A 19,274-nucleotide genomic window follows, 5' to 3' on the forward strand; every position below is an offset into this window, starting at 1 on the left:
CTCGCCTCCTCTGCCCCGCGTCTCGCCTCCTCTGCCCCGCGTCTCGCCTCATCTGCCCCGCGTCTCGCCTCCTCTGCCCCGCGTCTCGCCTCCTAACCCACATCTTTTCTCTTCTGCCCCGCGTCTCGCCTCCTCTTACCCATGTGCTGGACTTTGTTAGTGTTAGCCCCACCTACAAGGGCCACTTTTTTCCAGGGCCACTTTAAGCTTCCGCCCTGTCTGCCTGTAGATATAATCTGTGTCAGCGCCCGGTAGAGAGAAGCCGACACCATGTTCCCATTTTTTCTTTATTAATATCAAAGAAGAAACTTTGCAGTTTTATAAAGTTGTCAGGAATCTTCATTATCATAGTAAATAAATTACAAAGAAAAGATCGCGGAGTGAAACGCGTTGATCGCGTTGTGTCCAGGTGCGAGTGCAGTGACGGCTCCAGCGCCGCTCTGGGGGTCATTGCCGGTCACACCCTCCTTATCGCACACACTCATTGTACCCGCCAATAAGCTGAGGACAGTTCTAATAGGTAACAGCGCTAGTTACAGCGCCCTCCGGGGGCCGCCGCTAATAATTCTGGTCCTTTCTGGCCATTTCATACCACGGACTCTGCAACTGAAAAAAAAAAGACAATGTTTATCAAGCTCCATCTCCAGGTCACCGGGTCAGGGGTCACCCCTAAATGTCTGCACCCACTTGCGTCACGTTATAAAGCATTTTCCCACCGTGAAATCTAGACGTCAACTACTGCCTGCCATTACTCTGCATGTCAAGTCACAATTTCCCCTTTTGTATGTGTCAGTGTTCACTGCAGTTCTAGCATTCTATTCATGGACCAGGAAGCTCCCTGATAGTGGAGGCTGCAGAGCATTGTGGGAGTGACAACAGATCAAGCCATGGTACATAATCAGACACCTGGAGATCAGCGGTGACCACCCGGGGGCTGACGCTTATCCATGTAGTGTAATCCATTGAGGGTCCATCAGAGCTACAGCGACCGCCAGCTGATGGAGGCGTAGGAGGGATACTGGGGGGGGGGTGACCTGGCGGCCTCTGCCGCCCGCTACGCACCTCCTCATAGTCCCGTTTGGGATAGTTGCGTGAAAACTCCTCGTTGTCCTCATAGAAATTGGCGGCCTTGTTGACTTCTCCCAGGTCGGGTTTTGCATGAACTTTCGGGAAAATTCGCGTAGGGTCGGGGCTTCTCCCGGCGGGCGCTGGCTCATCTCTCTCGATCAGCGTCGTCCGGTCGCCGGATTTCTTTCCCTTCTTGGAGCTGCCAGAAAATGGTTCAGTCAGAAGAGCAGTGATACAGGCGTACACAGGACTACAGCACCTATCATCCGCAGGGAGGAGAGTGCTCTGCATTTGAATAGAGGTCACATGACTTCAAAAGTGAAACATGGACTAAGAAAATGTGTAAATGGTAAACCCGGGGCGACTTCCCCTTTAAATGATAAGGCTGGGGGCGAGTCCTCGGAGCCCCAATATACACAGGCGCCCAAAACAGCAAGGTCTCACCTGACGGAAATGCCAATCACCGCACCCAGCAACGCCAAGACCGCTGCGCCCAACACTGCGCCAACGATGACCAGGATCAGCAGATAATCTGAGGGAGAAAGCCATGAAATGAGGGAGGAGAAAAGGGGGAGTAGTCTGCAGTGACCTCCACAGTGCCCCCCTAACAGTGCATCCACAGTGCCCCCCTAACAGTGCATCCACAGTGCCCCCCTAACAGTGCATCCACAGTGCCCCCCTAACAGTGCATCCACAGTGCCCCCATAACAGTGCATCCACAGTGCCCCCCTAACAGTGCATCCACAGTGCCCCCATAACAGTGCATCCACAGTGCCCCCCTAACAGTGACCTCCACAGTGCCCCCCTAACAGTGCATCCACAGTGCCCCCCTAACAGTGCATCCACAGTGCCCCCCTAACAGTGCATCCACAGTGCCCCCCTAACAGTGACCTCCACAGTGCCCCCATAACAGTGACATCCACAGTGCCCATCTAACAGTGACCTCCACAGCGCCCCCTAACAGTGACCTCCACAGTGCCCCCCTAACAGTAACCTCCACAGTGCCTCCTAACAGTATCCTCCACAGCGCCCCCTAACAGTGACATCCACAGTGCCCCCCTAACAGTGACCTCCACAGTGCCCCCCTAACAGTGACCTCCACAGTGCCCCCCTAACAGTGCATCCACAGTGCCCCCCTAACAGTGACATCCACAGTGCCCCCATAACAGTGACATCCACAGTGCCCCCCTAACAGTGACCTCCACAGTGCCCCCCTAACAGTGACCTCCACAGTGCCCCCCTAACAGTGACCTCCACAGTGCCCCCCTAACAGTGACCTCCACAGTGCCCCCCTAACAGTGACCTCCACAGTGCCCCCCTAACAGTGACCTCCACAGTGCCCCCCTAACAGTGACCTCCACAGTGCCCCCCTAACAGTGACCTCCACAGTGCCCCCCACAGTGCCCCCTAACAGTATCCTCCACAGCGCCCCCTAACAGTGACCTCCTCAGTGCCCCCCTAACAGTGACCTCCACAGTGCCCCCTAACAGTGACCTCCACAGTGCCCCCTAACAGTATCCTCCACAGCGCCCCCTAACAGTGACCTCCACAGTGCCCCCCTAACAGTGACCTCCACAGTGCCCCCCTAACAGTGACCTCCACAGTGCCCCCCTAACAGTGCACACTCTACCAGGTAGGTGTCCCATGTAGCCGTCAGGCTCTGTACTTACTGTCGGCACAGTCAGCTCCCGAGTAACCAAATTCACATCTGCAAGAAAACCAGGAGATGGCTGTTGAGCACACTTGGTGCTATACGTTACATTGTTGCATTGCTAAGTTTGTGCTATACGTTACATTGTTGCATTGCTAAGTTTGTGCTTTACGTTCCATTGTTGCATTGCTAAGTTTGTGCTATACGTTACATTGTTGCATTGCTAAGTTTGTGCTATACGTTACATTGTTGCATTGCTAAGTTTGTGCTTTACGTTACATTGTTGCATTGCTAAGTTTGTGCTATACGTTACATTGTTGCATTGCTAAGTTTGTGCTATACGTTACATTGTTGCATTGCTAAGTTTGTGCTTTACGTTACATTGTTGCATTGCTAAGTTTGTGCTATACGTTACATTGTTGCATTGCTAAGTTTGTGCTTTATGTTGCATTGTTGCATTGCTAAGTTTGTGCTTTACGTTACATTGTTGCATTGCTAAGTTTGTGCTATACGTTCCATTGTTGCATTGCTAAGTTTGTGCTTTACGTTCCATTGTTGCATTGCTAATTTTGTGCTTTACGTTCCATTGTTGCATTGCTAAGTTTGTGCTTTACGTTCAATTGTTGCATTGCTAAGTTTGTGCTATACGTTACATTGTTGCATTGCTAAGTTTGTGCTATATGTTACATTGTTGCATTGCTAAGTTTGTGCTTTACGTTACATTGTTGCATTGCTAAGTTTGTGCTATACGTTACATTGTTGCATTGCTAAGTTTGTGCTATATGTTACATTGTTGCATTGCTAAGTTTGTGCTTTACGTTACATTGTTGCATTGCTAAGTTTGTGCTTTATGTTACATTGTTGCATTGCTAAGTTTGTGCTTTACGTTACATTGTTGCATTGCTAAGTTTGTGCTTTACGTTACATTGCTAAGTTTGTGCTTTATGTTACATTGTTGCATTGCTAAGTTTGTGCTATATGTTACATTGTTGCATTGCTAAGTTTGTGCTTTACGTTCCATTGTTGCATTGCTAAGTTTGTGCTATACGTTACATTGTTGCATTGCTAAGTTTGTGCTATACGTTACATTGTTGCATTGCTAAGTTTGTGCTTTACGTTACATTGTTGCATTGCTAAGTTTGTGCTATACGTTACATTGTTGCATTGCTAAGTTTGTGCTATACGTTACATTGTTGCATTGCTAAGTTTGTGCTTTACGTTACATTGTTGCATTGCTAAGTTTGTGCTATACGTTACATTGTTGCATTGCTAAGTTTGTGCTTTATGTTGCATTGTTGCATTGCTAAGTTTGTGCTTTACGTTACATTGTTGCATTGCTAAGTTTGTGCTATACGTTCCATTGTTGCATTGCTAAGTTTGTGCTTTACGTTCCATTGTTGCATTGCTAATTTTGTGCTTTACGTTCCATTGTTGCATTGCTAAGTTTGTGCTTTACGTTCAATTGTTGCATTGCTAAGTTTGTGCTATACGTTACATTGTTGCATTGCTAAGTTTGTGCTATATGTTACATTGTTGCATTGCTAAGTTTGTGCTTTACGTTACATTGTTGCATTGCTAAGTTTGTGCTATACGTTACATTGTTGCATTGCTAAGTTTGTGCTATATGTTACATTGTTGCATTGCTAAGTTTGTGCTTTACGTTACATTGTTGCATTGCTAAGTTTGTGCTTTACGTTACATTGTTGCATTGCTAAGTTTGTGCTTTATGTTACATTGTTGCATTGCTAAGTTTGTGCTTTACGTTACATTGTTGCATTGCTAAGTTTGTGCTTTACGTTACATTGCTAAGTTTGTGCTTTATGTTACATTGTTGCATTGCTAAGTTTGTGCTATATGTTACATTGTTGCATTGCTAAGTTTGTGCTTTACGTTACATTGTTGCATTTCTAAGTTTGTGCTTTATGTTACATTGTTGCATTGCTAAGTTTGTGCTTTACGTTACATTGTTGCATTGCTAAGTTTGTGCTATACGTTACATTGTTGCATTGCTAAGTTTGTGCTATACGTTACATTGTTGCATTGCTAAGTTTGTGCTTTACGTTACATTGTTGCATTGCTAAGTTTGTGCTATACGTTACATTGTTGCATTGCTAAGTTTGTGCTATACGTTACATTGTTGCATTGCTAAGTTTGTGCTATACGTTACATTGTTGCATTGCTAAGTTTGTGCTATACGTTACATTGTTGCATTGCTAAGTTTGTGCTTTACGTTACATTGTTGCATTGCTAAGTTTGTGCTTTACGTTACATTGTTGCATTGCTAAGTTTGTGCTATACGTTACATTGTTGCATTGCTAAGTTTGTGCTTTACGTTACATTGTTGCATTGCTAAGTTTGTGCTTTACGTTACATTGTTGCATTGCTAAGTTTGTGCTATACGTTACATTGTTGCATTGCTAAGTTTGTGCTATACGTTACATTGTTGCATTGCTAAGTTTGTGCTATACATTACATTGTTGCATTGCTAAGTTTGTGCTATACGTTACATTGTTGCATTGCTAAGTTTGTGCTTTACGTTCCATTGTTGCATTGCTAAGTTTGTGCTTTACGTTCCATTGTTGAATTGATAAGTTTGTGCTATACGTTACATTGTTGCATTGCTAAGTTTGTGCTATATGTTACATTGTTGCATTGCTAAGTTTGTGCTTTACGTTACATTGTTGCATTGCTAAGTTTGTGCTATACGTTACATTGTTGCATTGCTAAGTTTGTGCTATATGTTACATTGTTGCATTGCTAAGTTTGTGCTTTACGTTACATTGTTGCATTGCTAAGTTTGTGCTTTATGTTACATTGTTGCATTGCTAAGTTTGTGCTTTACGTTACATTGTTGCATTGCTAAGTTTGTGCTTTACGTTACATTGTTGCATTGCTAAGTTTGTGCTTTACGTTACATTGTTGCATTGCTAAGTTTGTGCTATATGTTACATTGTTGCATTGCTAAGTTTGTGCTTTACGTTACATTGTTGCATTGCTAAGTTTGTGCTTTATGTTACATTGTTGCATTGCTAAGTTTGTGCTATATGTTACATTGTTGCATTGCTAAGTTTGTGCTTTACGTTACATTGTTGCATTGCTAAGTTTGTGCTTTATGTTACATTGTTGCATTGCTAAGTTTGTGCTTTACGTTACATTGTTGCATTGCTAAGTTTGTGCTTTATGTTACATTGTTGCATTGCTAAGTTTGTGCTTTACGTTCCATTGTTGCATTGCTAAGTTTGTGCTTTATGTTACATTGTTGCATTGCTAAGTTTGTGCTTTACGTTCCATTGTTGCATTGCTAAGTTTGTGCTTTATGTTACATTGTTGCATTGCTAAGTTTGTGCTTTACGTTCCATTGTTGCATTGCTAAGTTTGTGCTTTATGTTACATTGTTGCATTGCTAAGTTTGTGCTTTATGTTACATTGTTGCATTGCTAAGTTTGTGCTATACGTTCCATTGTTGCATTGCTAAGTTTGTGCTATACGTTACATTGTTGCATTGCTAAGTTTGTGCTATACGTTCCATTGTTGCATTGCTAAGTTTGTGCTATACGTTCCATTGTTGCATTGCTAAGTTTGTGCTATACGTTCCATTGTTGCATTGCTAAGTTTGTGCTATACGTTACATTGTTGCATTGCTAAGTTTGTGCTTTATGTTACATTGTTGCATTGCTAAGTTTGTGCTTTACGTTACATTGTTGCATTGCTAAGTTTGTGCTTTATGTTACATTGTTGCATTGCTAAGTTTGTGCTATACGTTACATTGTTGCATTGCTAAGTTTGTGCTATACGTTCCATTGTTGCATTGCTAAGTTTGTGCTTTATGTTACATTGTTGCATTGCTAAGTTTGTGCTTTATGTTACATTGTTGCATTGCTAAGTTTGTGCTTTACGTTACATTGTTGCATTGCTAAGTTTGTGCTTTATGTTACATTGTTGCATTGCTAAGTTTGTGCTTTACGTTCCATTGTTGCTTGGTGTTACATTGTGTCAGACTCACTCTGTGCACGTGTCCCCGCCGCTCTTGTACCCGGGCAGGCAGGCGCACTCGGCTCCGGTCTTGGCATCCAGGTTGCAGTATTTGCCCTCAGTTTGGGAACATTCGGGGGAACAATCTGAAACCCAGAAGCGGATTCCGTGATCAGACAATCGCATGACCAGCAATTCCCCCACATCATCCCATATAGAGCCAGGCACAGCCAGCAGGGTCTGTGATGGCACATGCTGATATCTGCTCTGGGGAAAGCTGGGTCACAACCAACATCACAGCTGGCATGAGGGTGGCTACTCCGCTTTCCTGAGTCCGGACTGGAGTGTAACCAGGCAGCTGGATGACCACTCCAGTGGGATCTGTTGGTTGTCACCCAGCTGGAGCAGTCTGAGGTAGCAGAGCCGGCTGTGTTCTCACCTCTGCAGCTCGTCACTTCAGCTACAGACGGGTTGGAATATTTCCCCTCTTTACAGGTGCAGGTGGCCCCCTGACCGTCAGTCGTCGGTGTGCAGTCCGTATTTTCTGGGTCACAGTAGAATCCATCACAGATGCTTCTATCTGCAGGCGAGGAGATGACGGTTACCACACAGGCTGCAATTGCCAGTCACATCCAGAGCCGAACTCACAATTCTTCTCATGCATCATATTTCATGCTCCAGCCACAACCACAGCTGCAGCTCAAAGTCTGACGTTATAGCATCTTTATACTGCTTATACACCAGTCACTCCCAGACCTGCAGGGACAGTTCTGATATTATTGTCTACGTCTCCCACAATGCACCACAGCAGAGATCCAAACCTGTGTCAGCAAAGGGGGTGAGGTCAGTCTGAGAAAAGTGTCTGGAAAGGAAGAGACTATGATACTTGTGAATGCAGCTCTGGGTGTAACTGGAGCATACAATTTAATATATCCAGACCAACCACTGAGTCTGAAAATTAGCAGGAAAATAGCAGAAATGTTACTACAGCTCTAGAAGTGACTAGAGCATGAGACATGAAATAACAGATGTCTACATCCAGCTCTGGATGTGACTGGAGTAGGATCAGTTGCACTGTATACCGGGCACTCACTGATGTACGCTCCGAATGATCCGAGGTTTTTCTCTATCGCCTGCTTTACGTCGTCTGCGGTGGTCGCGCCCTTCAGGAATACGTGGTTGACCTTGGCGGTGACCTCTCCGCTGCTCCGTCTGCTTCTCTGGGATTTGGAAGAACTCAAACTACAAGGAAACACAGAGAGAGTGAAGAAGTGTCTGAGCGGGGGGGGGGGGGGGGTCATTACAATGAAGGGGTCGGTGATGGAAAGGCCAGCGGGGGTCTGCAGGGTGCAGGTGTCTGGAGGGGGGTGCAGGTGTCTGGAGGGGGGTGCAGGTGTCAGGAAGGGGGTGCAGGTGTCTGGAAGAGGGTGCAGGTATCTGGAGGGGGGTGCAGGTGTCTGGAGGGGGGTGCAGGTGTCAGGAAGGGGGTGCAGGTGTCTGGAAGAGGGTGCAGGTATCTGGAGGGGGGTGCAGGTATCTGGAGGGGGGTGCAGGTGTCTGGAGGGGGGTGCAGGGGTGCAGGTGTCTGGAGGGGGGTGCAGGTGTCTGGAAGGGGGTGCAGGTGTCTGGAGGGGGGTGCAGGTGTCTGGAGGGGGGTGCAGGGTTGCAGGTGTCTGGAGGGGGGTGCAGGTGTCTGGAAGGGGGTGCAGGTGTCTGGAGGGGGGTGCAGGTGTCTGGAGGGGGGTGCAGGTGTCTGGAGGGGGGTGCAGGTGTCTGGAAGGGGGTACAGGTGTCTGGAGGGGGGTGCAGGTGTCTGGAGGGGGGTGCAGGTGTCTGGAGGGGGGTGCAGGTGTCTGGAGGGGGTTGCAGGTGTCTGGAGGGGGGTGCAGGTGTCTGGAGGGGGGTGCAGGTGTCTGCAAGAGGGATGCAGGTGTCTGGAGGGGGTGCAGGTATCTGGAGGGGGGTGCAGGTGTCTGGAGGGGGGTGCAGGTATCTGGAAGGGGGTGCAGGTGTCTGGAGGGGGTGCAGGTGTTTGGAGGGGGGTGCAGGTGTCTGGAGGGGGGTGCAGGTGTCTGGAGGGGGTGCAGCTGTCTGGAGGGGGGTGCAGGTGTCTGGAGGGGGGTGCAGGTGTCTGGAGGGGGGTGCAGGTGTCTGGAGGGGGGTGCAGGTGTCTGGAGGGAGGTGCAGGTGTTTGGAGGGGGGTGCAGGTGTTTGGAGGGGGGTGCAGGTGTCTGGAGGGGGGTGCAGGTGTCTGGAGGGGGTTGCAGGTGTCTGGAGGGGGGTGCAGGTGTCTGGAGGGGGGTGCAGGTGTCTGCAAGAGGGATGCAGGTGTCTGGAGGGGGTGCAGGTATCTGGAGGGGGGTGCAGGTGTCTGGAGGGGGGTGCAGGTATCTGGAAGGGGGTGCAGGTGTCTGGAGGGGGGTGCAGGTATCTGGAAGGGGTTGCAGGTATCTGGAGGGGGGTGCAGGTGTCTGGAGGGGGGTGCAGGTATCTGGCAGGGGGTGCAGGTATCTGGAAGGGGGTGCAGGTGTCTGGAGGGGGGTGCAGGTGTCTGGAGGGGGGTGCAGGTGTCTGGAGGGGGGTGCAGGTATCTGGAAGGGGGTGCAGGTATCTGGAGGGGGGTGCAGGTGTCTGGAGGGGGTGCAGGTATCTGGAAGGGGGTGCAGGTGTCTGGAGGGGGTGCAGGTGTCTGGAGGGGGTGCAGGTGTCTGGAGGGGGGTGCAGGTATCTGGAAGGGGGTGCAGGTGTCTGGAGGGGGTGCAGGTGTCTGGAGGGGGGTGCAGTTATCTGGAAGGGGGTGCAGGTGTTTGGAGGGGGTGCAGGGGTCTGGAGGGGGGTGCAAGGGTCTGGAGGGGGGTGCAAGGGTCTGGAGGGGGGTGCAGGTGTTTAGGGGGGTGCAGGTGTCTGGAGGGGTGCAGGGGTCTGGAAGAGGGTGCAGGTGTCTGGAGGGGGGTGCAAGGGTCTGGAGGGGGGTGCAGGTGTCTGGAGGGGGGTGCAGTTATCTGGAAGGGGGTGCAGGTGTCTGGAGGGGGTGCAGGTGTCTGGAGGGGGATGCAGGTGTCTGGAGGTGGTGCAGGTGTCTGGAGGGGGGTGCAGGGGTCTGGAGGGGGGTGCAGGTGTTTGGAGGGGGGTGCAGGTGTCTGGAGGGGTGCAAGGGTCTGGAAGGGGTGCAGGTGTCTGGAAGAGGGTGCAGGTGTCTGGAGGGGTGCAAGGGTCTGGAGGGGGTGCAGGTGTTTAGGGGGGTGCAGGTGTCTGGAGGGGTACAGGGGTCTGGAAGGGGGTGAGGGTTGCAAATGCTTATTTCTGTATTAAACAATTATAACTACATTTGTATCCACCCTGCACTCTCATCATCCACCCTGCACTCTCATCATCCACTCTGAACTTACCTCATCTGTATTACAATTGTACCCAGATACCCATTGAGGTTGAACAAAGAAGAATTAGACTGTAGAGAGAAAAACGGAAAACCCATGATTTATGCTGCTGACACCCTGCCTGTATATCATGTCTGAGAGGTAGTCACAGCTCCGCCCCCTGCTGACACCCTGCCTGTATATCATGTCTGAGAGGTAGTCACAGCTCCGCCCCCTGCTGACAACCTGCCTGTATACCATGTCTGAGAGGTAGTCACAGCCCCGCCCCCTGCTGACACCCTGCCTGTATGCCATGTCTGAGAGGTTGTCACAGCCCCGCCCCCTGCTGACACCCTGCCTGTATACCATGTCTGAGAGGTTGTCACAGCCCCGCCCCCTGCTGACACCCTGCCTGTATGCCATGTCTGAGAGGTTGTCACAGCCCCGCCCCCTGCTGACACCCTGCCTGTATATCATGTCTGAGAGGTAGTCACAGCCCCGCCCCCTGCTGACACCCTGCCTGTATACCATGTCTGAGAGGTAGTCACAGCCCCGCCCCCTGCTGACACCCTGCCTGTATATCATGTCTGAGAGGTAGTCACAGCCCCGCCCCCTGCTGACACCCTGCCTGTATACCATGTCTGAGAGGTTGTCACAGCCCCGCCCCCTGCTGACACCCTGCCTGTACATCTAGTCTGAGAGGTAGTCACAGCCCCGCCCCCTGTTTCTGGTAGAAGGGCAGAGTTTGGCGGTCTGCTCCGCGCTCTCACCTCATTCATCACGCTCTTGTATAGATTTGTATATTCTGCTGATTCTGGGTTGGAATTGAAATTTTCTGCTGTTATCCTGAATTCGCCAAAAAACCCGTCACCTGAATGAGAAGAAGATGATTACAGGCGGATCATTGTACAGTATAGAACTGATCACATACATTGTTACATTGTTACATTGTTACATATAGATTCATAAACATTGGTAACATACATCTTTAACCCTTAGGATACCAGAGGTTTTTTCGTTTTTGCGTTTTCATTTTTTTCCCTATCTTCCTTGAGCCATTACTTTTTTTTTTTTCGTATCAGAGCTTACTTTTTTGCGGGACAAGTTGTACTTTCTGACGCCACCATTTAATAGGGCGTACAATGTAGTGGGAAGCGGGAAAAAATTCCAAATGAAGTGGAATTGGAAAAAAAAGCAATTCCTCCGCTGTTTTACAGGTTTTGTTCCCACAGCGTTTCATTAGCGGCAAAACCGACCCCTGCCCTTCATTCTCGGGGTCAGTACGATTACAGCGACACCCCCCATGTGTAGGTTTTTATGTCTAAATAGTGTAAAAATACATTTTAACTTTGAGAAATAACTTTTTGATAGTTCTATCTACTGAGCTGTGGGGGGGGCTCAGATTTTACGGGACAATCTGTAGTTTTTATCGATACCATTTTGGAGTGTGCGACTTTTTGATCGCACTTTATTAAATTGTTTTTGTAAGAGAAGCGATGAAAAAATGGCAAATTGGACATTTTGACCCTTTTTTCTGTTGCATCATTCGCCGTCTTGGAAAAATATTTGTATATTTTAATAGTACGGGCGTTTTCGGTCACAGTGATACTTATGATATTGATATTTTTTGTTACTTATGTATTTATTTTTTTATTGTACAGAAGGGGGGTGATTTAAACTTTTATATATTTATATATATTTTTTTTTATAAATTTGAATCCCGTATTTCATATATGTTCGTTCCACAAAAAAATAGAACACGTCATATCAATGTCCACATGACGGACAAGGATAGGACTGGTCTATTATGGCCGAGCGTTCCGTGGAATGCACGCGGTCGGTATTTGTGTGTGCATGAGCCCTATCTCTGGGTTTACGGCCGGGTCCAGTAAAATACAAACAGTTCTCTGCACGGTCCAGCAGGGGGCGCTCCAGGACTGTGCATGTATGAACCTTACAGCCTCCTGCCAATCCTGACACCAGAATCCTCCCCATAGAGGCCACGCCCGCTATTGAGGCCACTCCCCTCCATGTATGTATAGCAGTGTCCTAATAATCTTCATATAGTTCCCTGTAGTTTATAATCTTCTGTCCTTCCTGTAACGTAATCACCTCTACATGGGCTGACTGCTGTTGACCCTGTTTACATACAGTAGGCAATCTGAAGAAGCAGAGCTGCAGTGTAAAGCAATAGGAAGGAACAAAGTAACAGGGTAAAGCATAGGGGAGGTACAGAGAAGCAATGTGAAGCATGAAGGAGGAATGGGGCAGCAGTGTAAAGCATGAGGGGAGAACAGGGCTGCAGTAGGAAACATAACGGTATGGCCACATGTTCAGGTTTCTTGATGCAGTTTTGTCACATTGTGTCCGTTACACTTTCTCTCCTTTTATGATCCACTCCTGATTTTTGCTTCTAAAAGTGCATGCAAAAACATGACCGTACGGCCATACCCTAAGGAAGGAACAGCGCAGCAGTGTGAAGCATGGGGGAAGAACACAGCAGCAGTGTGAAGCATGGGGGAAGAACACAGCAGCAGTGTGAAGCATGGGGGACGAACATAGCAGCAGTGTGAAGCATGGGGGAAGAATGGAGCAGCAGTGTGAAGCATGGGGGGAAGAATGGAGCAGCGGTGTGAAGCATGGGGGAAGAACAGAGCAGCAGTGTGAAGCACGAGTTAGGAAAAGAGCAGCAGTGTGAAGCATGGGAGAAGAATGGAGCAGCAGTGTGAAGCATAGCGGAAGAATGGAGCAGCAGTGTGAGGCATGAGGGAAGAATGGAGCAGCAGTGTGAAGCACGGGGGAAGAATGGAGCAGCAGTGTGAAGCATGGGGGAAGAATGGAGCAGCAGTGTGAAGCACAAGTTAGGAAAAGAGCAGCAGTGTGAAGCACAAGTTAGAAAAAGAGCAGCAGTGTGAAGCATGGGGGAAGAATGGGGCAGCAGTGTGAGGCATGGGGCAAGAATGGAGCAGCAGTGTGAAGCATGGGGGAAGAATGGGGCAGCAGTGTGAGGCATGGGGGAAGAATGGAGCAGCAGTGTGAAGCATGGGGGAAGAATGGAGCAGCAGTGTGAAGCATGGGGGGAAGAATGGAGCAGCGGTGTGAAGCATGGGGGAAGAACAGAGCAGCAGTGTGAAGCACGAGTTAGGAAAAGAGCAGCAGTGTGAAGCATGGGAGAAGAATGGAGCAGCAGTGTGAAGCATAGCGGAAGAATGGAGCAGCAGTGTGAGGCATGAGGGAAGAATGGAGCAGCAGTGTGAAGCACGGGGGAAGAATGGAGCAGCAGTGTGAAGCATGGGGGAAGAATGGAGCAGCAGTGTGAGGCATGAGGGAAGAATGGAGCAGCAGTGTGAAGCACAAGTTAGGAAAAGAGCAGCAGTGTGAAGCACAAGTTAGGAAAAGAGCAGCAGTGTGAAGCATGGGGGAAGAATGGGGCAGCAGTGTGAGGCATGGGGGAAGAATGGAGCAGCAGTGTGAAGCACGAGTTAGGAAAAGAGCAGCAGTGTGAAGCATGGGGGAAGAACAGAGCAGCAGTGTGAGCCTCTGCTGTGACAGGAGGTTCAGACTCCACGAGAAAAAGCATCTGTACTGATAAGAGCTATCCCCTGATAGAGCAGTGCTGGCAGATAAAGAATGGGGATGGGCAGAGGATGCAGCGCGCTCACCTCCTGTGCAGGTCTTGTTTCTGGGCTCATAGTGGTAGTTGAGCGGACACCGACACTCGTAGGTCTGGTGGAGCTGGAGGCAGGTGGAGCCCTCCCCACAGAGGCTGGGAGCGCAGGAGGTCGGATCTGGTGGAGAGAGCCATGGTTAGTGATGTCACAACCGGAGATTAGAAGGATATTACAGATTAGGGAAGTCCTGGAGAGACGTGAAGACAAGTTCTGGAACTCGGGGGATTCTCTGCCGCCTGGTGCCGGTTTTTGGCCTTATATGAATTGTTATCCACATTTTGCACAAAAATGTGTAATTTTCTCCCTTTTTTCCCCGCTGCCCCCAATAGTAGGTGGGACTTAGTGAATGTGGGCTTGGCCAATATTGGGCCAATAAATTTACTGTAATTAATGGGGTATGCCACAACTCTGCACAAGTAAACCTCCTCACCCTTTTCAGATCTCTACTTGCTTCTAGTGAATAGAAACATGGTTTACATTCAAAGGCTGAAGATGGGTCCTGACCTGATACATCTCCCAGCTGGGGGTTTATTACAATGTATCAGTCCAGAGAAGCTTCACTGCAGATGATACATTGTAACTCTCAGCACAGGAGAGCATTGTCTGCACTGATACAGTCTAACCTCTGGATGTTTCTATTCACTGACAGAAAGCAGAGATGGACTATAAGAGTCTGTTCACATCTGCATTACACACGGAAACCACTGTAGTAATAGCGCCTATGAAGTTCCTCAGGTTCCATCCCAGTTTTCCATCATTTTCGGCACATAATACGGAACCTGTGACCCAGATGTGAACAGAAGCTTAGAAGGTAGCAGAACTGTCCATTCCCCCAGCGCTGGCGGAATAATCGCGGGAGAAGCGTTAGACACATCTGGCGCACTTACTGGATGAGGTGGGAGGAGCCGCGCTGGTGGTGATGTCACCAGGGACGCCGGACTCAGGCGATGTCTCTGTTCCCGTATGTGGATTTTCACTCGCTGTTATTTCTGTCTTTGGCGTTTCCGTCGTTACTGTCGTCACCGTTTCTGGCGTTTCCGTTGTTACTGTCGCCACTGTCTTTGGCGTTTCCGTCGTTACTGTCGTCACCGTCTTTGGCGTTTCCGTTGTTACTGTCGTCACTGTCTTTGGCGTTTCCGTCGTCATCGTCTTTAACGTTTCCGTTGTTGCTGTTGATCCCGCCTTTAACGTTTCCGTTGTTGCTGTTGATCCCGCCTTTAGCGTTTCCGTTGTTGCTGTTGATCCCGCCTTTAGCGTTTCCGTTGTTGCTGTTGATCCTGCCTTTAGCGTTTCCGTTGTTGCTGTTGTTCCCGCCTTTGTCGTTTCCGTTGTTGCTGTTGTTCCCGCCTTTGTCGTTTCCGTTGTTGCTGTTGTTGCTGTTGTTGAAGTATTCACTGTGGTTGGATGACATTAGCAACATTAAGGCCTCATGCACACGAACGTTGTTTGGTTCTGTATCCGAGATGCATTTATTGCGGCTCGGATGCGGACCCATTCACTTCGATGAGCCGCATAAGATGCGGACAGCTCACTGTGTACTGTCCGCATCCGTTGCTCTGTTCCGTGGCCCCGTAAAAAAAAATGAACGTGTCCTATTTTGTCTGTTTTGTGTACAAAAATAGGCATTTCTATTACAGGCGTCCTGTTACGTTCCGCAATTTGTGGACCACAAAACACAGCACGGTCGTGTGCATGAGCCATATTACTGATGGTAATGATGAGGAATGGATGATGAGGATGATGTCCCAGGAGTCAGGACAAGCAGCAACGAGCAGACCACAGACCACGCAGGACATACTGAAATACACATCAGATAGACCAGTATCTGGAGGAGTAGGGGGCTCGGTATTTGGAGGACTATAGTGGTAAGGAGCTCAGTATTCAGAGGACTATAGGGGTAAGAAGCTCAGTATTTGGAAGACTATAGGGGCAAGGAGCTCGGTATTTGGAGGACTATAGTGGTAAGGAGCTCAGTATTTGGAAGACTATAGGGGCAAGGAGCTCGATATTTGGAGGACTATAGGGGTAAGGAACTCGGTATTTGGAGGACTTTAGGGGTAAGAAGCTCAGTATTTGGAAGACTATAGGGGTAAGAAGCTCAGTATTTGGAAGACTATAGGGGTAAGAAGCTCAGTATTTGGAGGACTGTAGGGGCAAGGAGCTCAGTATTTGGAGGACTATAGGGGTAAGGAGCTCAGTATTCAGAGGACTATAGGGGTAAGAAGCTCAGTATTTGGAAGACTATAGGGGCAAGGAGCTCGGTATTTGGAGGACTATAGTGGTAAGGAGCTCAGTATTTGGAGGACTATAGGGGTAAGGAGCTCAGTATTTGGAGGACTTTAGGGGTAAGAAGCTCAGTATTTGGAAGACTATAGGGGCAAGGAGCTCAGTATTTGGAAGACTATAGGGGCAAGGAGCTCAGTATTTGGAGGACTATAGGGGTAAGGAGCTCAGTATTTGGAAGACTATAGGGGCAAGGAGCTCGGTATTTGGAGGACTATAGGGGTAAGGAGCTCAGTATTTGGAGGACTATAGGGGTAAGGAGCTCAGTATTTGGAAGACTATAGGGGCAAGGAGCTCGGTATTTGGAGGACTATAGGGGTAAGGAACTCGGTATTTGGAGGACTTTAGGGGTAAGAAGCTCAGTATTTGGAAGACTATAGGGGTAAGAAGCTCAGTATTTGGAAGACTATAGGGGTAAGAAGATCAGTATTTGGAGGACTGTAGGGGCAAGAAGCTCAGTATTTGGAGGACTATAGGGGTAAGGAGCTCAGTATTCAGAGGACTATAGGGACAAGGAGCTCAGTATTAAGAGGACTATAGGGGCAAGGAGCTCGGTATTTGGAGGACTATAGGGGTAAGGAGCTCAGTATTTGGAGGACTATAGGTTTAAGAAGCTCGGTATTTGGAGGACTATAGTGGTAAGGAACTCGGTATTTGGAGGACTGTAGGGGCAAGGAGCTCTATTTGGAGGACTATAGGGTTAAGGAGCTCAGTATTCAGAGGACTATAGGGGCAAGGAGCTCAGTATTAAGAGGACTATAGGGGTAAGGAGCTCGGTATTTGGAGGACTATAGGGGTAAGGAGCTCAGTATTTGGAGGACTATAGGGGTAAGAAGCTCAGTATTTGGAGGACTATAGGGGTAAGGAGCTCAGTATTTGGAAGACTATAGGGGCAAGGAGCTCGGAATTTGGAGGACTATAGGGGTAAGGAGCTCAGTATTTGGAGGACTATAGGGGTAAAGAGCTCAGTATTTGGAGGACTATAGGGGTAAGGAGCTCAGTATTTGGAGGACTATAGGGGTAAGGATCTCGGTATTCAGAGGACTATAGGTATAAGGAGCTCGGTATTCGGAGGACTATAGGGGTAAGGAGCTCAGTATTTGGAGGACTATAGGGGTAAGGAGCTCAGTATTCAGAGGACTATAGGGGTAAGGAGCTCAGTATTTGAAGGACTATAGGGATAAGGAGCTCGGTATTTGGAGGACTATATGGGTAAGGAGCTCAGTATTTGGAGGTTTATAGGGGTAAGGAGCTCAGTATTTGAAGGACTATAGGGGTAAGGAGCTCAGTATTTGGAGGTTTATAGGGGTAAGGAGCTCAGTATTTGGAGGACTATAGGGGTAAGGAGCTCGGTATTTGGAGGACTATAGGGGTAAGGAGCTCGGTATTTGGAGGACTATAGGGGTAAGGAGCTCAGTATTTGGAGGACTATAGGGGTAAGGAGTTCAGTATTTGGAGGACTATAGGGGTAAGGAGCTCAGTATTTGGAGGACTATAGGGGTAAGGAGTTCAGTATTTGGAGGACTATAGGGGTAAGGAGCTCGGTATTTGGAGGACTATAGGGGGTAAGGAGTTCAGTATTTGGAGGACTATAGGGGTAAGGAGCTCGGTATTTGGAGGACTATAGGGGTAAGGAGCTCAGTATTTGGAGGACTATAGGGGTAAGGAGCTCGGTATTTGGAGGACTATAGGGGTAAGGAGCTCGGTATTTGGAGGACTATAGGGGTAAGGAGCTCAGTATTTGGAGGACTATAGGGGGAAGGAGCTCAGTATTTGGAGGACTATAGGGGTAAGGAGTTCAGTATTTGGAGGACTATAGGAGTAAGGAGCTCAGTATTTGGAGGACTATAGGGGTAAGGAGTTCAGTATTTGGAGGACTATAGGGGTAAGGAGCTCGGTATTTGGAGGACTATAGGGGTAAGGAGCTCGGTATTTGGAGGACTATAGGGGTAAGGAGCTCGGTATTTGGAGGACTATAGGGGTAAGGAGCTCAGTATTTGGAGGACTATAGGGGTAAGGAGCTCGGTATTTGGAGGACTATAGGGGTAAGGAGCTCGGTATTTGGAGGACTATAGGGGTAAGGAGCTCAGTATTTGGAGGACTATAGGGGTAAGGAGCTCTTTGGCGGTCTTCTCTTTATCACACCAGTTACACTCTGGTTGGTGACGCAGATGTTCACACCCCGGATACTTTTCTTATCATGTTGACTTCTACCTGTTTATCACTATCGCAGACGTCGGCCATGACTCGGTGAACTGACGTCCCGGAGTGTGATCATGGACTCTGCAGATGACCACAGCCGCCATGTTGTTTTTTATGTTACTAGACAAGTACTCAATGTGCAGTAATGGTATCATAAAGTGCTACTCCGTCTATTAACAGGTTACATATGATGTGCCCTGTGCAGTGCAGTGTATATATCATTCACCTTACTTCATCCCCTTTTGTCTTATACTCTGTTCACAACAAAATCTGCATTTGGAATTCTAATATTATAGCACATTCGCATGCGGAGCTGCATTCACAATTTACGATTCTGATGCTCTATTCACATCCAGAGCTGCATTCACAGTGCTGCATTGATGTAGTCTTTTCATGTAATCTCATGTAAAGTTTTCTCAGCAGAGTGCAGTGCATTGTGGGATCTCTGGTATGTGCTCAGTGGTGATGGTAAGCTTCAGCTTTGCAAATGCAGCTCTGGATGTGATTGGAGTATAGGATATGATAGATTATAGAGGTCATTCTGCTGCTGGAGACCAATAATTATCAGCAGGCTACATGCTTGGCATACTGAGAGTTGTAGTACCATGGCTCTGACGGTCCTAAATTCCTAATATGCTCCACTCACAGATCAAGCAGTCACAAAATATATACCCCACTATCTCATGATGCCAGGGGGTATACATAAAACCAAAATGTACCCCGCCCTCCCCCCAGTGCAGGCAGCTGCCCACCTGTATGGTAAGTATGTGCCCCCGGAGCCAATGTGACCACTGATGTCGGCGCCACTTACTTACCTTCTTGTCCTGGGAGGACCAGAAAAATGAGACAAAAGACTACAACTCCCCTCATGTTTTCTTCTTGCGATGCCTGTGAGATCTGACTACCTGGGGGCCGCGCCGAGGCTTCTATATAGGTCCAGAGTTCAGCCCTGACGTCAGCCACTAATTATGTGCCAGTTGATAATTAATAATGGGATGGAACCATTACAGCGTCCGCTGCACAGAGCGAGGTCACCGCCACCGCACCATGCTAAAAACGGAGAAAATAAAT

At 48.3% G+C, this 19,274-nt stretch overlaps 1 protein-coding gene across 1 annotated transcript; it reads right to left on the reverse strand.

Annotated features, from left to right (window-relative positions):
• Window positions 1–284: 284 nt before the first annotated feature.
• MUC13 (mucin 13, cell surface associated) lies at window positions 285–19,135 on the reverse strand. The gene is made up of 13 exons (XM_040440260.1): window positions 19,019–19,135; window positions 15,052–15,112; window positions 14,606–14,829; window positions 13,710–13,835; window positions 10,818–10,918; window positions 10,081–10,139; window positions 7,785–7,933; window positions 7,131–7,271; window positions 6,723–6,837; window positions 2,739–2,776; window positions 1,513–1,600; window positions 1,063–1,267; window positions 285–606 (listed from the first exon to the last, which is right to left on the reverse strand). Exons 1-13 carry the CDS (start codon window positions 19,071–19,073, stop codon window positions 559–561), a joined length of 1,410 nt encoding a protein of 469 aa, XP_040296194.1. The 5' UTR covers window positions 19,074–19,135; the 3' UTR covers window positions 285–558.
• Between the last annotated feature and the right edge of the window lie 139 nt (window positions 19,136–19,274).

Source organism: Bufo bufo, chromosome 7 (genome assembly GCF_905171765.1).
Source record: "Bufo bufo chromosome 7, aBufBuf1.1, whole genome shotgun sequence".
Taxonomy (NCBI): domain Eukaryota; kingdom Metazoa; phylum Chordata; class Amphibia; order Anura; family Bufonidae; genus Bufo; species Bufo bufo.

What these genes read in the sequence shown, in the direction of transcription:
- MUC13 (XM_040440260.1), bottom strand. Translation starts at nt 19,073, where the DNA reads ATGAGGGGAGTTGTAGTCTTTTGTCTCATTTTTCTGGTCCTCCCAGGA. An exon ending in GGCTCCTCCCACCTCATCCA is followed by an intron (nt 13,836 to 14,605) that starts GTAAGTGCGCCA and finishes TCTCTCCACCAG; the next exon opens with ATCCGACCTCCTGCGCTCCC. An exon ending in GTGATTGGCATTTCCGTCAG is followed by an intron (nt 1,268 to 1,512) that starts GTGAGACCTTGC and finishes ATTTTCTGGCAG; the next exon opens with CTCCAAGAAGGGAAAGAAAT.